Raw genomic sequence first — 16,572 nt, forward strand, 5'->3', positions numbered from 1 at the left:
GCAGTGCGCCATGGGACCGCTTGTACAATCCGACCAGCCTGCCTCGGTAGCAGGATGCTCTCCTTTACCTACAATTAGATCGAGCAAACGGATAAAATGCTTTTTAATGACCTAGACTCTGTTTGGTGAGTGATGCAGTGATACGGGTTACTGCAAGCTTTAATTTGACGGTAAATGTCAAGATATTTAGAAATAATCAGCAGGCGTTTGCAGGGCATTTGCCTTTCCACATAGAGTTGACGGCAGATGTAATTTCTGTTTGATCAAATGTTTCACCTGATGTTTTAAGATAATCAGGGCTGCGAGGAGCAAAAGCTTTAATGTTGTCCAGGATGGACTGAGCTGAAAGCTCGTCATATTGTGACATATGTAGGTTTTCATATTGTTAAATTGTTTTGTTGTCCTTGTCATTTTGCCTTGATCTCATCGTGGGGTGCCTTGCAAGATACATGCAGAAATGGTCCATTTCATTTTTCAGCTTTATCTGCTTCTGTGGATGACGTTTTACCTAATAAATGTCAAATTTCATTTGTCTTAGTTTTATTTTTGTAATTTCTTTGCTTCCTAACTCAGAAGAACCCACAGTGACACAGACCTTTTAAATATTCTGAACATTTCCCTTTACAGCTTTATCCTTGAATTTAACTCAAGAAGTCCCTAAGTTACAAATACTGAACATGTGTGAGTATGTGACTCAGTATCAAAATGTTGGTCTGTCTGATTAAGACCTGTGACACAACTATCTCATTTTGAATAGCTTGTTTTTGATATTAAAAGGTAAGTTTCAAACAACTTAACAATTCTTATACTGTCCTAGATCACAATTAACCCGTCCTGACCATATTGCATGAAAAAGAAAAACAGCTTGGAAAAATAATGCTGTGACATTTATTTAACATTTCAGATCTAGGGATAGGGTCTCAAAAATAAATTCAGAAATGTGTTCCCTGTGGTCCACTTCATCTGTATTATATCCCCCATAATTTAACTTAAATGAGGAGAGGGTTCTTGTTCTTATGGGTTAAGATTACCATTTTTCCTGTTTTAAAATCACAATAATTACATGTTTGCATATAGCTCATAGAGGAGTCTTGGCTGTTGTGGCTGTAAAATGTCAGTAATAAACGGGATAATGTTGTGGGAGCCTTTCTGCCTCCTGACGTGAAGCTGATCTCAAACTGTCTCGCGTGTGGACGTGACGTCAGCATTGTTTACTTTTACCGAGGCCACGCCCCCTGTTAGCAACTTGTGGCTAGCTCGCTGCCGAGGGAGACCTGCTCCGAGGCTCATTCCTGAGACACCACCCCGGGTCTAAAGACTGTCCGCCCGCACTCAATTCGGTGAGTAAACGATCGTACAACAACTCTCCCCCGTTCACCGAGTGATTTTTGAATTTAACGTGACATTTCTTGTGATAATACCGGCTGGCAAAGGCGAACAGGAGAGAGAGAGAGAGAGAGAGGGAGAGAGAGAGAGCCGTTTCTTACAAGCTAGCGTCAGGACAGGCTGCTAGCTTTTGTTGTGCCTGTAACATAAAAGCAAACCAGCAAGGTTGGCCGAAAACTGTAGTCCAGTGCAGCTAACACGCGATATTAAAGACAGCGGATATACAACATTAGGTAATAAGACTAACTTTCAACCCTCCTGTTTTCTCCGTTTAGATGCGACGTTAAACCCCAGACCGCGATGGTTGGCGTTAACGGATATGGAGTCCATTCATAGTGCGTTAAGCTAATTTACTCATAAACCGCATCGCTATAATCCATAAAACATAAACATCAACAACAGATAACCTCAATTCGGTATTTTAAGGATATCATTTTAAGTGTCGATTGTCGGGGACACGGTCGGCTGTGCGGTGTGTTGTGGAGGAAGGTGTAGCTAAGTTAACTTGGGATGATATGAACCAGCTTCGTAAATGTGCCCCGAGGACATTATTGAAACAGAATTTGACAAAGAATATAACTCTACATTATTAAATCTTACTGACACGGGCCCAGCCAACCCAGGATTTTTGGTTGATCAGTCGGACACCGAAGACGAAATCAATATAGACTGAACCCTAACTAGATCAAATAACCGACTGAGTGAACCGCGTACTAAAATATCTAAACTAAAATAGAACAATGTAAGAGAAGCTGTAGTTGCAGGTAAAACAGCTGGCTAACATTGGCTGGATAATAGGAAACCTTGGTAACAGCGGGGATACTTCATTGGTTGTGATACGTCTTTGCCTTTTGGAAATTTTGATATCATAATGCACTCCAGCACTAAAGTATAATTACTTGGTTATCATAGGCAGCATTTGTTGTTGATGATCTAAAAAAGGATGACCTGCATCATCAGCAAATGTTAGCTCACCAAAGCACTAACTTTAGTTAGATAAATTGTAGAGACTCTTGTGGATTTATCTGTGTCATTCCCATTTAGTTGTTGTACACATATTTAAGCATTACTCATTTAATTTTTTTAAAGGGGATTTCACAATTTAAGCTTCTCTGTTTGACATAGGTAAACTATAGCTGTTTCAATAATGCGTGAAACCAGTTGACAAAAAATGTATTCTTATGGGAAAGGGTCTATATTGTTTACTCTTTCTTAAGGAAAGGCCTCTTTGCAGTGTTTCCTTTACATTCTTTGAAGAGAGGCGGGCACTGCTGGAGAGTTACCCCTGTGGTGAGAACACTTTAAAGACAGTACAAATTCATCACAGGCTTATTGCATAGTCCATCTGAAAAACAGCTGCACTGCAGCAAGACTATTGACTTCTAATAATCCTGCCCTATCCAGATATAATCTGTTTTTAAAATAATGCACAAAGGAACTTACATGGAACGTATCCAGTAGTCAGCCTGGTTTTTACAACCGTTGACACCTTCAAAAATGTCTACAGGAAACACTGCCCTTTGTCTTCAGAGCTAATCCTGAAAGCAAAAGTAAACGGAGCGAAAACCTCGCCAAACAACTGCCTGTTTTGATTAGATTGTTTTTCGGTTTAGGTTGGACGGATGACCTCAGTTTTAACCATCTAAGTTACAACATGTCCATGAATGACACATTGCTGCTGCTAGACACAACGTCTCAGCAGTCATCTATTATTCATTTTAAAATGCAGAAAACTGTCGGTGCAGTTTCGGTCATGACTTTATCTGAGTGTATATAGTCTTATCAGATCATCTGTTAGATACCCCCTAAATGTTGATGCTGACTTTCAGTGGTGCCTAACTGATTGATTGATTATTGGACTGATTTCAATATGGGAATCTGATAATTGAATAACCCTGAAAAATAATGGCATTATGCTTGTGGCTATGTCATCTGTTTAATATGAGGCTTTCTGTGTAGGTTTCCATCTGCTCACATTATTTGTTTGCCCACCTTATTTACCTTTGTTTATGCTGCTTAGCGTTTGACTCAAACACTCCCTGGCTGTATACATAAAAGCCTACTTGTGCATTGTACTACCTGCCACAAAGGTTTATCGCACCACCTGGTTAATGGTAAATTGTTCCAGAAGGAAGATATGTTTGCACATAAACACGGACCCAGGGCCCCTGTGTTTACAGTAGTCATGGCAGCACTCAGTTATTCAACAAATAGACCTAGCATGTTCCTCTATCACTTGTAGAAGAGAATGTTTGTCTTGGAGGGCAGAGCTATAACAGTGCAGCTTTTAACTTTTACTGCTGTCACTATTTACGTTCAACACAAGTTCACTTTCTTTGACAAGGTGAATGATGACATTATTGGCTCCTTTCGGTGACCATTGTATATTGTTTGTTTTTTTGGACTTCTTATCACTTTATGAAGTAAAAGCCCTGTCGAACACATCTGGATTGTGGTATCCTGTCTGCCTGCTCCCTTCATGTTGTTCTACCTCATCCAATTGTTTTCTTTTCTACTTATTTCCTTTCTCAGGTTAGTGAAGTCCAGATGCATGAGTCTGGGTCAGAACGAACAAGCCACACCATTCCAGCAAGTCAGACACAGAACGGGAATAATACTGAAAATGAGAGTCGACTGAGGAGCAGCCAGACTCCTCCTTCAGAGGCACCCAGGGTCAGTTATTCCCAGCTGCATCCCGTCAACACGCCAGTATTAGTTTTTAAAAGCACTCTCTTTTTTTTTAATACTAATGTCATAATATACATGCGTGCGTGTATATTAGATATTTGTTTATTCCACAAAAATAGGACGGAATTATGGTGCTTCACATAATATGTAAGGCACCATAATACATATTATGTAGAGCTGAAATGGTTTGTCGGTTAATTGATTAGGAGTTGGTTGAACTTCAGCTACAGCGGTTCTGAATTCCTCTTTCAAGCAAACTGCTAAACATTTCATGGCTCCTGCTTTCCAAATGTGGAGAATTGCTTCTTTTCTACGTCTCACATGATAGCAAACAGAACATCTTTGCACTTTGGACTGTTGCTGTGATGAAACAAGTACTGTCATATACGGATGTCACAGAGGACAGGAGGGTAATTGTGTTGGGTATTTTCTTAATGTTTTCTCACATTTGATTGACCAGGTAATTGGTTGATAGACACAAATAAGTGCAGATCGATCTGCAGACTGATCAGTAATGAAAATACTCTTTTGTTGCATACTTGCAGAGTAGTGTAGTCGGGTCTATTGCTGATCATTGAAACTGAAAATAGTTTTTATAGTCAGGATCTTGGAAGCGAAGTTTTAATTTCTTTGATTTTAAAACATGGACACAAGAGAGCCAATCAAGACTTTCTCAATTGTTGGATAATTATGGAATCTTTGGGCTTTGGACTGTTCCTTGGACAAAACAAGCAATTTAAAGATGCCACTTTGGGCTTTTTTTTATAAAGGCATGATGAACATTTTGTGACCCAAACGAATAATTGAAAATATGATCGGCTGATACATAAATGATGAATAATTTGTTTATTGCTGGCCTACGGCAAGTTATGTAGTGTTCAGAAAAGCTTTGGCTCTGCTGTTGAATGTTTTTCTGTTTTTTGTTTACACTTCATACAGCTACTTAGAGGCACGAGTAAATGTCTGTTCTCAATGCTATAAATATGAGTTACAATTGATGCAGCTGCTTTTACTTCACTAAAATGTGAATCACAATTAGTTTTACTACATTTTAATGTGTTTACACCTGTTCTGGTGTTAAATTGTCATATCTTTTCTGACCGGTGTTCAGACACATACAAGGTAGATGATGATAGAGAAGTACTTTGTTTTTTTTTTCCATATAAAGGGATTCTTGAATTTCTCACTTTGACTGTGTCAGTGTCTCCAAAGTGCAGTGTTTTATATTTATGCTGAAGGGGGAGCACAGGGATGGGGGAGGTTGTACTGAGGTTTAGAAGGGGAGGGAGAGCACAACTCCTGCTGGGCGGAGGGATCAGCGTTATATTGTTAGTATTATTCATGCTCTCATCATTTAGCCTAGCGGGGCTCTGTTAGTCAGGCAGAACGTTATTGGTGAGCAGCATTTGTTTTTTTTCTCTGTCCAGACAGACTTTTCAATGGAGGTTATCAGGTTTGTCCAACTGTTTCTGTGTTTGTTTTGTGGGATTGTGGGAGATTATAAGAACAGGCTTTTTTTTAAATCAGGTAGTTAAATAGGTGCTTGTCAATGAAAATAATGCCACATTTATGTAGCTTAATATTTTTAGATCTCATCTCATTAAATCTTCAGTTGAGTTTATTACCAAGTATGTGTGTGTTTTTACAAATACAGCTCTCTCGGGCCACACCCATTAGGGCATTTTAGTAAGCATTCAGCTTCATAAGGGAAGGCATATTGTGTTTGTTTTTCGGCATGTTTTCAGCGTTCCTATTTGCTGTCAGTCATCTCAGAGTTCACAAGACCAGTCTTGCGGGAACAGATCTGTGTTTACACTCAGTTGCTCACTGGTATGACTTTCAACAATAACAACAACAGAAGATGTTTGGACTTGCTGGGTACCATGGCAACAGGGATTAGGCAAAGGCTGTTGTTGTGTTGATGGTGTCCACAGAAAAATAGAGGGGCCAACTGGCTCTGTTTGTGGGATAGACCTGTTTTCATTGCTTTGGTGGCCACCTCTGTAGCATTGAATTTCATAAGAAAGGACAAACTAGGAGGCAGTCATCTGTTATTGTTAGCCCAAAGCCTGTGTGAAATTCACTGTCAGTTTGTTTACCCGATTCAAAACAGACTCTGCCTTGGAGAGAAATGTTTGTTTGTGGTTCAGACCTTAATTAAAATACGAATCTCAAGTTCTGTTTTCATAAACAGACTCTGTGTGCTTTTTTATTCATTATTTATATCTCTGTGCAATTTTGATTACTCTGTTTATGTTTACTGTAAACATCCCTTGAGCTGTGAGGCTTGACAGTGAGGGGGATGGTGTGGTAATTGCTGCATGCCTAGCAGAGGATGTTGTTGTTGTTGATGTTTTTGTGGTACTGGTTGTTGTTGTTTTGATGGAGTTCTAATTCCCCTAAGCCACCTCAATGTTGTTGTTGTTTTCTTCATTTTTAGCTGCAATGTCAGAAGAGCCAAGCGCAGCTTCCGAGATTGACCAGTGAGCTGAGAATAATAAATGAGCAGCGCTGTCAGTAACTATTAATTATTTTTTGAACTTGAGCAAGAGGCATAAGAGTGGGGCTGCAACGATGAGTCGATTACTTGGTTCGCCAACCATCTGAAAATTATGTTGCAATTATTTTGATAGTCAAATACTCACTTCAGTAATTTTCTAAAGCCACAATGCCAGACATTTGCCAATTCCAGCTCGCCAAATGTGAGGATTTGATGCTTTAAACTTATTTATACTTGTTTATTCAGTTTCAGCTCTAGTTGAACATTGGATTTAATTATTTTGGATACAAGGATGCATCACTACAAATAATGTTGGTTTTTTTCTGTCTTGCTACGATGCTGCCAAAGTGAAACTTTCCCTTTTTGAGGTCTTTATTTTGCACATATGCTCTTGTCAGAATACCTGTTGGAAACTCTGAGAAACATATATACATATTTGACCAGGTAAACACAGTCGTCTGGTAATCCTTCAACCGGATTAAGGAGATAAGGGTTCTTGTTTACATATAAATGCGCTAATTGAAGAATGCAGTCTAAACAGAGTGAGTTAAAGCATTTTGCACACACACACCCAAAACAGCTTACCTATGTTGTAGTTTTCTGTTTTGTCATTCAGACGTTTGTGTCTATTAAATCTCTCTTCTCAAGTGTTTTGTCACAGACTACTTTTTTGTTTTTTTTATGGATTTTAACATACCGTCTTTGTTCTGGGTTTTTTTCCCCGACGATGCAGGTTCCAGTGTCGTTGTCTATGATGACCCCACCAGCAGAGGCCCCGCAGCAGCTGCAGCAGACCCCCCAGCAACAGATCCTCACTCCTCAACAGCTCCAAGCCCTGCTCCAGCAGCAGAAAGCACTCATGTTACACCAGGTAAATATGTATAGAAAAGTAACATGTTCCTCATAGTCCACAGCGACACAATGGTTTTTTCTTCTTCTAACTCAAATTTCAACAACATTTCTGCAGCAACAAATTCAGGAGGTCTTCAAGAATCAGCAAGAGCAGCTAAATATGCAGCTGTTGCAACACAAGAATGCTGGGATGGTTAGTCAAGAGGTAACGTTTATTCATTATTACCATTATTTCTATCAGTTCATTGCTAAAAATATAATAGTTGTTATAACTGTACTCACACTGCTTCACTGTAACACCATGAAGTAAGAAGTTCAAGGCTCCACATAGTGCGTGAGCAACACAAAAAAAATGCACTTGAGTGCAAAGCTACTAACAGTAACAGCTCTGGATTACAGAGGCATGCTTTTAGCTGAGAAAGTGTGCGCCATTTTTCCACATCAAGTGCCTTCAGTTTATCCATTTTGGGTGCGTCACATGTTCAGGAACTACATGACTTGATGGCACATTCACCTGCCAGTAAATGTGTGTGTGTGGTGTGAAGAAAAAAAAAAAAACACGGTACAGTTAACTCACACATCAGCTTGTGTGCATGTATTTACGTGACAGCATGACATCAGTCTTCACTGTTCCAGTATGTTCAGATCATCCACATGCAGTCTTGTTATGTGCTTACTGTTGGCAAATAACGGAAATTCATAACACAAGTAGGTGCTTGCCTGAGTGCACAAGACGGCAGCTGTTGGTGTTTTAAATAATTTTATGTGCTCTAAGCAGAAACGCTTTTTATGTGCAGTTAAATGAAGACTAAAGTGGGAATTTCTTCTGTTAGGTCTGTTGGACAATGTTGGACATTGAGGAAAGATGTTTGGGTTGTTTCTGCTCAGGGAATATTATGATATGAATAAACAGCATCAGACGTAATCACTGCTCGGATAGATGTTTTTGTCCTACTTTAAATAGCTAATGACATTAGCTGATTTCATTACCCTTGTAAGCTAAGTGATTGACAGCACCTGACTTTATAGTTGCCCGATGAGGCACAGCTTTGTCTTGTCACATTTTCAACCCTACAAAATATGCCCAGTGTGATGTCTATTGGTCCTAGGGAAGGATTTCTCTCCCTGAATGAAACTGTAAGTGAAACAAAGAACCAGCTGTGTTCAACATGAAGAATAGGGGAGGCATTTACCTACAGTTGTTTCGCCATGTCTCTGTCTCAGCTGACAGCCCAGCAGATTGCCATCCAGCAGCAGCTCCTTCAGGTGCAGCAGCAACATCTCCTCAACCTGCAGAGACAAGGCCTGCTGTCTGTCCTCCCCACCAGCCCCATTACTGTCCCAGGTACACTGTGTTACTACACTGCCTCTCAAGGAATCAAACATTTGGACAAAATACTTTTAAAATACGTTCAGAAGTTGCTTTTCAGATTTAAGCAAACATTGAGTCGTGTATGCATTATACTGACCTATATGCCACAAACTGCATCCTCCACACTGATCATAATGTTCAACACCTCTCTAATATTATACATGGAATCTGTAATGTCAAAGTGAACATGATGACCCTTGTGTAGGTGGGATTTATTGCAGCATTATTGCATTAAATTGCATTAGTTTTAGTCTTTCGATCTTAAGCTAATCTGGTCACTCATGCAAACGCAGTGACACCTGCGTGTACAACAACGCAGCATTTTACTTACAGTGTATATTTGCAATTTCAGGCTGTGAGAATGGTAGCATCCTGTCCGCTGGTGGAGACGCCAGAGAGTCTTCCAGTCAACAATCTAACGCCAACGGTCATCACACTATTCTGAAGAGGAAAGAAAGGTGCTTTAGTGCTTTATAATGACCTGTCCTTTCTTTGGTTTCTATATATGCTGTATTTTTTTATTGTGCTTGAGCGCCAGTAATAAGTTGATTCAGTATCATTAACGCGTGACTTTTGTACTTGCTGCAGTGGGTCAGTGGATGAAAGCACACAGAATAGCCATCCTCTGTATGGCAATGGCATGTGTAAATGGCCCGGCTGTGAGACTGTCTTTGGAGACTTTCAGGCATTTCTCAAGTGAGTGGTGAAACTTTGCATACCTCTACAGCTGGTGTAATGTCCATTCACATCTATCACAATATTGTATATATAAAGTATATATACATCTAAAACATCATTTGACGATTATTTTCTGAGCCCTGTGTTGACAAAGAAAATAATTGTAGTAATGTTGAAATTAAATTATTATTGTAATTTTTGTAACTCAACTCTCAGCATGTACAACACATGGTTTCCCAAAGGAAGCAACGTCATGATTTTTTACTTTGTTTGTCTGTAGGCATTTGAACAGCGAACACACACTGGATGACAAGAGCACAGCTCAGTGTCGTGTACAGATGCAAGTGGTTCAGCAGCTGGAATTGCAGGTACACATTTGACTCATTTGTTTTTAAAAACTATTATATTTTGTTTTTTTAAATCAAACACTAAACAGGAGAACATCCTGTTTGCAAATCTTCAATTTTTTAACAGCGCTTTACTTGTATAGAACTTAACCATTGGATGGTAGAGCAAAAAAGGTATTCAGTCCTCTTCAGCTCTTTCTTTACTTAAAAGAGTAAAGGAAGAGCTTTCTAAAAACTCTGACAGGGAATGTGTGTTACTTATTTGCAGTGGTGGTGTGTTTCACACCAGACCTGGAAACAGAAGTGATGTTTTTAGATAATTACACTTTTCTGAATGCCAGAGAAGAATAATTCCCACACAGAAAGTCATTTCATCATTTAACACAAGCTGTGAATTCACCGGCTCTCATCTTCTATTTTGGTGCTCTCATGTAACACAGCTGAAAAAGGACAAAGAACGACTGCAAGCTATGATGGCTCATCTCAAGTCCTCTGAACCAAAACCCGCAGTGCAGCCTGTAAGTACCTGCTATGACTGTTGCCTTCAATTAAAATAAATATTGTTTTGCTTGTTGTTACACTGACATTTTCCTGACTTAACTGCTTTGTTTTTTCAGATGAATCTGATGTCTAATGTATCCTTCTCCCAGGCAACAATGCCCAAAGGCCCTCCTCCTATGAGCCTGTCTCAGAGTGCCACAGCACCATCCACACCCCTGACACCGCACTCTGAATCCCCTTCAGTCCTCACTCCCAATAGCATGTTCACTGGAACCCCTGTAAGGAGGCGATATAGCCGCTCTGTGAGCCAAGGTAACGGTGAGATATGCAGAAACTTAATTTCAGGGACACAGAGAAGGGGCTTGTTTTTTTTTCTTTTTTCTATTCACTGTGTATTCTTTCTATTTTCCATAATTGGAAATGTTTCTTCTTTGTTTCCTGTTCATTCTGTTTCTGTTAATGCTGAAATATTGCTTGTCAATGCCTTTCCACAGATATAGTTGATAATAAGGAGTTCTACTTGAGCACAGAAGTTAGACCTCCATTCACATATGCCTCTCTCATAAGACAGGTAACGTGTACTTCACTCACTTTTCACAGCCACAAAAATATCAAAAATAGTGTTTAAAGTTAGAATTCACATTTTTCTACGCCATAATATCTCTTCGTCTCTTACAGGCAATATTTGAATCACCTCGCAAACAGCTGACATTAAATGAAATCTACAACTGGTTCACAAGAAATTTTGCATATTTCAGGCGCAATGCAGCTACTTGGAAGGTATGAACTCGTATTACATATTAGATGTATGAATATTCAATTAGTTAGTTTTAATGTAACTAGATAAATGCACACTCAGTGCTTTTGATGCGTACAAGTCCTGATTTATTTATTTTCTTTCAGAATGCCGTCAGGCATAATCTTAGCCTCCATAAATGCTTTGTGCGATTGGAAAATGTGAAGGGAGCTGTGTGGACGGTAGATGAGATTGAGTTCCACAGAAGAAGGCCCCAGAAGACCGCTGGAAATGGGTAGGTAGACCACGGACATGAAGCCATGTGTGTGTTTTCAGATATGCATAAATGTCAGAAGAAGCCCGACATTTGTGACCTTCTACCTCCACCTAATCAGTACACACAATATTTACTGTAAGCAAGATTTTCCAGGATTTTCAAAGGCGAGGTCTAAGTGTGCTACAAACAAAGTCAAATTTGGCATGCTCACACAAGCAAATGGACACCTTTGGGAACAAAGTGCCACATTTGTTGCGCCAGCCTGCAAGACGAAACAAGAAATTTCACACAAACATGATCAATCGCAATAACACTGCCAGCAGCTGGTCAGAAATGCCAAAAATCACTGTATCAGATCCAGTTTGTCATGTCTTCCCACGATAACTCAGACTCTTAACTTAACAAACAGACCAAGACAAATTGCAGTGTGTTTGTCAGCGGTTGCTCATATTGCCAGCAGTTTGAGGACATCCGGCTGTTCGCTAAGCCCCTCCCCCCTTGGATGTTGTTGTGACACCAGTCAAGTTTCCCCATGCTAGCGCCACATTCAGCTTATATTCAGTAACAACAGTTGCACATTTACGTTTTGAAATTCTCAGTAATTTTTGTAACAGCATGTCCCTGATTTTAGACAGAAGTAGACAAAAGCAAGCTTGTTATTTCTACCTGCCGATTGACACTGGCTGATTTTTTTTTTTCCAGCTATAGCCAGCACACTTATTAAGCTAATGCTAGTGCCATGAGTTGGTTAAAACACATTCTCCTGCGGACTTTTCAATGTTTGCAAATGACCTTTTGTAAAACAAGAACCCTCATTACACGATATTGTATTAATAGACTAAAAGTCAGCAACTTCACCAGTTGATGATCCAAGTAGAAGACGTGGAAATAAAATAAAGAGCATGTTTGTACATTGTAAAATGATAACGTTATTTTTATAGCACCTTTTAAAGAGAGAGTTTACAAAAAGCTTTGACACACAAAGCAAAGCAGGACACAGTAATATAACAGGAAGCCAAACAGTGAAGCCAAACAAAAGCGAAGCAGACATGTATATCTAGGTAATTCTAGTATTATAAATATGATAAGGTGGCTGGGGTTGCTCCAGTGTTAGCCAGGCATGGTACTGTTCGCTCTGTAGGTTAGAGCAGATGGCACCATTAAATGCATTCCTCACACTTCTGCTATTTGGTTTTGGAGAGCAAAGCATGATGCTTATCCCAGGTCCTTTTTAGCCGTTGATTTTAAATGAAATATAACTTCTTTCATCTTGTCTGTACTAACAGATCTCTGCTGAAGAACTCACAGAGCCGTCAGAGCTTGGTTGGGTCTGCGCTTCAGGTTAGAGGCATCTGTTTTTGAACAGTGTATTACAAGTTAAGATGATTCATTTAGCACGGCACTGTTGCGGGGCACGTACAAAGCTGAAAGTCATACTGCAGTATGGACCTAATCCATATGTTGCAGTAGTCTGTGTTGTTGCTCTTTAATAAATATAAAAATGTATTTTTTCAGAGTGGTCTAGATGGCAACAACTCTCTCTACAACCCAGCCTCAATGGGCAGCATCCCATTGCACTCCCTGCCGCATGTTCTCCAGGAGCAGATGAATGGAGCCCTTGCTAATGGATCCGGATACCAAAGTGACAGCAGTGCAACACAATCTCCTCCACAGGCTTTGTAAGTGTGAGCTACTCAGCTACAGTCCATCCTTGACTCAGTGTTGATTTAATACAATTATCTGACCATATGTCCCGATTACATGTTTGGTTTCTGCGTGTTTCTTATCAAAGCAGCATTAAAGAGGAGCAGGAGGTTGAGGAGATATGTGAAAACTATCCCTATGAATCTCCGGAGAGCACAGACGAGCACGGCCACAGCCCAGAGATGAACCAAGATGAAGACAACGGCAGCCCGGAGAGGCCCAGCCTTCATTTCGATCGCGTGCCTTCTCTCTGACTGTGAGGTCCAAGTTCTCCACAGCGAGGCCGCCTCACTCACAGCCTGCGTGACTTTGTATTCCAGAAGTTTCCAAAAAAAAAAACCAACTGCTTCATCTACGTAACCAAACACTCTCTTCTTGGGGATCTTTTTTTTTTTTTTCATATTTATCAGCATTTCTTATTTTTTGTTGTTTAAAAAAAAATCTTTGTGTACAGTAGAGTGAGATCACAGAATTTGTAAAACTGTGTTAATGATTTTTGTTATTTTGTATATCTGTACACAAAAGGACCATGATGAGCAGAGAAGCCAAAGGAAAGGGAACATTAATAGTTAGCACTTCACAATGAAAAGTTTCCCCCATCTGTGTAGCTACTTTATGCTATGTCGGGGCCACACTACCTGATTTTATTTTTAGTAGTCATAATATATAAAGATTTGTAGAAGAAGTAAAAAAAAAAATGTCGCTTTAAAAATGAAAATGTTCACTGCCAACATGATCTGATATATTTGTATTCAAGGTATAATCAACTGATCAAAAGAATGCGTAGCTTCTTTATACTTGTTGGTCTTTTTCACCCATCCACAAACATTGCTGAATTCGCTCTGACTGAGCTTGTAAGAATAGATAATATAGATTTACCATTATTGTAAACCAATGCATCTCTATGAATAATAAATTCCTCATGATAAATGTGTACACCGTGTGTGTCTTTGATCCAGTCTGTCTATGAATGCCTCGGTGGTGAGCGCTCACTGTTTCACATGATGAAATTATGGCTGGGTGCAGTTTTGGCCTGAAAACAGCTGCTTCTTTCAGTGAACAGCAATGACTTCTTAATGGAAGGTAATGGAATAAAGCAAGTGGTCTGTGCAGCTAACCCCATCCTCTGTGGTACTGTGGTAGGTCCATTTTTATAAATCTTGTGTGCCACCTGTGTTGCTGTCAGCAGATGTGTTATGACAAAAGCTCTACAAATCATTGCGGTGTTAGAAGCACTGGTTGAGGCAAGATAATAAATTGCGGTAAGATCATTTCATGCAAGTCCTGACTGCTTCCACTTTGCTGTATCCAGGTGTTCGATAAGTGGCCTGGCTCGACTTTCCATTGACGTAGTGCCATAACTGAGTGGATCTTCCGTGCAGCATGTCATCACAGATTTGTAGCCGCGCTTCCTGAGTGGCGAGTATTGATCGACATGGAGTGTGCTCACCATGTGGGTGTGTGCATGGTGACGGGAGGCGCTCGAGCTCAGAGGGGTTCACAGCCGCAGATGCTACAGATTCCACTGTTGGATGTTAAACCAGCACAGACAGGTAATCTTAAAAAAGTAAATTATTTATATTTATATGTGTTTTAGTCTTTTTTTCCAACCGCGGCATACAGGCCCTCTGGGAAACATTTCTTGCATGATTCTTAAACCTCACATGAGAACAAGATGTTGCAGTAAGGATTCATTGCTGACTGCTATAAGCTGGTGCTTTTTCTGCCTCTCTCTTCTCTCCTCTTGGCTCTGCACGAGATGACACCCCCTCTACAGCACCCTGTGAATGATGAAGACTGTATGGAGCTTGAGAAAATGGAGCACCATGTGTCCGATGGTAGGTTGTTGTTTACTGCTTACTGTTGTATACTGCTTGGATGAAGTTATTGTCAGTCACCTCAAGGATAACTGTGAGGAAGTTAAAACGGCAGAGTGATGGATGGACGTGCTGCATGCCACATGTTGGAGGGAGAGTATATTTTCACACAGTGCATATTTTCCCCTGGCCCGATTCAATCCAGGAAACTAGATCCAAATAAAAGCTTGCTAATCAATAATCTCTCCTCGCTGAAGTTTTATTGAGCAAGTCTCCTCCATTATACACTTCAAGTCTCACCTCCCTGACATGCTGCATGTTAATGGAGCTCTGAATAATTAAAACTGTCTCATAGAGCATCTGAATAACTTGTCTGACAGAAACCCGAATGGATGCTGAAGCAGCACTGAACTTTTCTAACACCAGGTAGAAGTTTCTGCAACCAAAAATTCACTCCTCTATTGCTGGTATCGTGCTTTTAAAGGAGGCATCCCCAATCCGGTGACGGGCAGTCTGTCTACAAAGACGATGGGAAAGTCGGTCAGTGGGGTGCGCAGACTGAGCACCATCTCAGAGCAAGAGCCAGACAAGCTGGACACCGGTTCCTGTTCCCATGAGCCCCTGGGTGGCAGCGAATGGGGCGGATCCAGCTTTTCTCTGTGTTCTGACAAGTTTAAGAACAGCAGCAGTCGCTTTTCCTCTGATGATTCATACCAGCCCGGCAGTGGAGGTATTGTTTAACTCCTCTTAAGTGCAACAGTTGATCTAATTAGATAATTACACTGTAGTATTCACCACTGATTACAGTATGAATGGTGCAGTTGATCTCTCGTCATAGGTGCACTTTAAGAGCTTATTTAGCAGTTTACTCTGTTGGATAAGCATTTTAATTAACTTGAACTTATTCGACTTTGTCCTCCTCTACCTTTTCACTGCCACTAGATGACTGCGCAGCACTCCTCCTCGCCTGTCTGCACTGTCGTTTCCACGAGCTAATGGTCCTGCTACTTGATACGTGTGAGAGGGCCGTGAGCCGATGTTTCCCCTCATACAGCTACACCAGGGCGTCCTGTGAGAGAGACCAGCAGGGAAAGGATTGCTGCAATTCCAAGCTGGAACTGGACTGTAACTGCTGTGGCTCCTGTCAGGACGCAGGAGAGCTCATCGAGCTGGCCATGGAGATATCAGAGGTGTGCTATCGCTGACAAGTTTCTTCTTGGCCTTTCACCCCTGACACGCTGACAACAAAATTACAAATAATACAATTATAATGTAGATCTTAAAAACTCTGATGCTCAACAAACGGCATGACGGTCTCATCTTTTCTGTGCTGCATATTCACATGTGTAATAAACTGATTTGATTCCATCTTTTTTAAATATATTGACTTCATGTGGAAATTCACACGATCTGTAGCTGGTGTGCCTCGGCATCATTCAATCAGCCAGCCCCTGCCTCTCTTTATAACAGTCATATAACATCATGTGTCAGCCTCCTTACTTGTTGTTGCAGCCGCAGCCGCTCCACCAAGCAAAATAAACAAATACCTTGCAGATGGAGAAGAGGGCAGGAGTTCAGAGTGGGGACGGTTATGTGTGTTGAGCCATGACCTCGTCCTCTTTGCTGATGACACGTAGGAGGCCGGGAATCTGGGAGCATGCTTTCAGGTCTGGTCTGAGCGAAAGGAACATGGGTTTGACTAACTGACCACTGC

At 40.6% G+C, this 16,572-nt stretch overlaps 1 protein-coding gene across 5 annotated transcripts; it reads left to right on the plus strand.

Moving 5' to 3' along the window:
• Positions 1–1,261: 1,261 nt before the first annotated feature.
• LOC139209752 (forkhead box protein P1-B-like) lies at positions 1,262–13,977 on the plus strand. Of its 5 annotated transcripts, none has more exons than XM_070839593.1 (16): positions 1,262–1,340; positions 3,919–4,059; positions 7,308–7,445; positions 7,542–7,631; positions 8,651–8,771; positions 9,151–9,256; positions 9,387–9,494; positions 9,757–9,844; positions 10,264–10,341; positions 10,441–10,642; positions 10,819–10,895; positions 11,003–11,104; positions 11,228–11,355; positions 12,624–12,678; positions 12,853–13,016; positions 13,130–13,977. In XM_070839593.1, exons 2-16 carry the CDS (start codon positions 3,934–3,936, stop codon positions 13,293–13,295), a joined length of 1,749 nt encoding a protein of 582 aa, XP_070695694.1. In that variant the 5' UTR covers positions 1,262–1,340; positions 3,919–3,933; the 3' UTR covers positions 13,296–13,977. The 5 variants fall into 5 exon arrangements, with proteins under 5 accessions (XP_070695694.1, XP_070695695.1, XP_070695696.1 ...); XM_070839594.1 differs by having other exon boundaries at positions 10,441–10,636; XM_070839595.1 differs by having other exon boundaries at positions 10,441–10,636; positions 13,133–13,977.
• The last annotated feature ends 2,595 nt before the right edge of the window (positions 13,978–16,572 follow it).

Source organism: Pempheris klunzingeri, chromosome 11 (assembly GCF_042242105.1).
Source record: "Pempheris klunzingeri isolate RE-2024b chromosome 11, fPemKlu1.hap1, whole genome shotgun sequence".
NCBI classification, from domain to species: Eukaryota; Metazoa; Chordata; class Actinopteri; order Acropomatiformes; family Pempheridae; genus Pempheris; species Pempheris klunzingeri.

Excerpts from the sequence above, each read along its gene's own strand:
- LOC139209752 (XM_070839593.1), top strand. The coding sequence starts at position 3,934 with ATGCATGAGTCTGGGTCAGAACGAACAAGCCACACCATTCCAGCAAGT. Across the intron at positions 8,772-9,150 it reads CAGCCCCATTACTGTCCCAG|GCTGTGAGAATGGTAGCATC; the intron begins GTACACTGTGTT and ends TTGCAATTTCAG. Across the intron at positions 10,896-11,002 it reads ATGCCTCTCTCATAAGACAG|GCAATATTTGAATCACCTCG; the intron begins GTAACGTGTACT and ends CGTCTCTTACAG.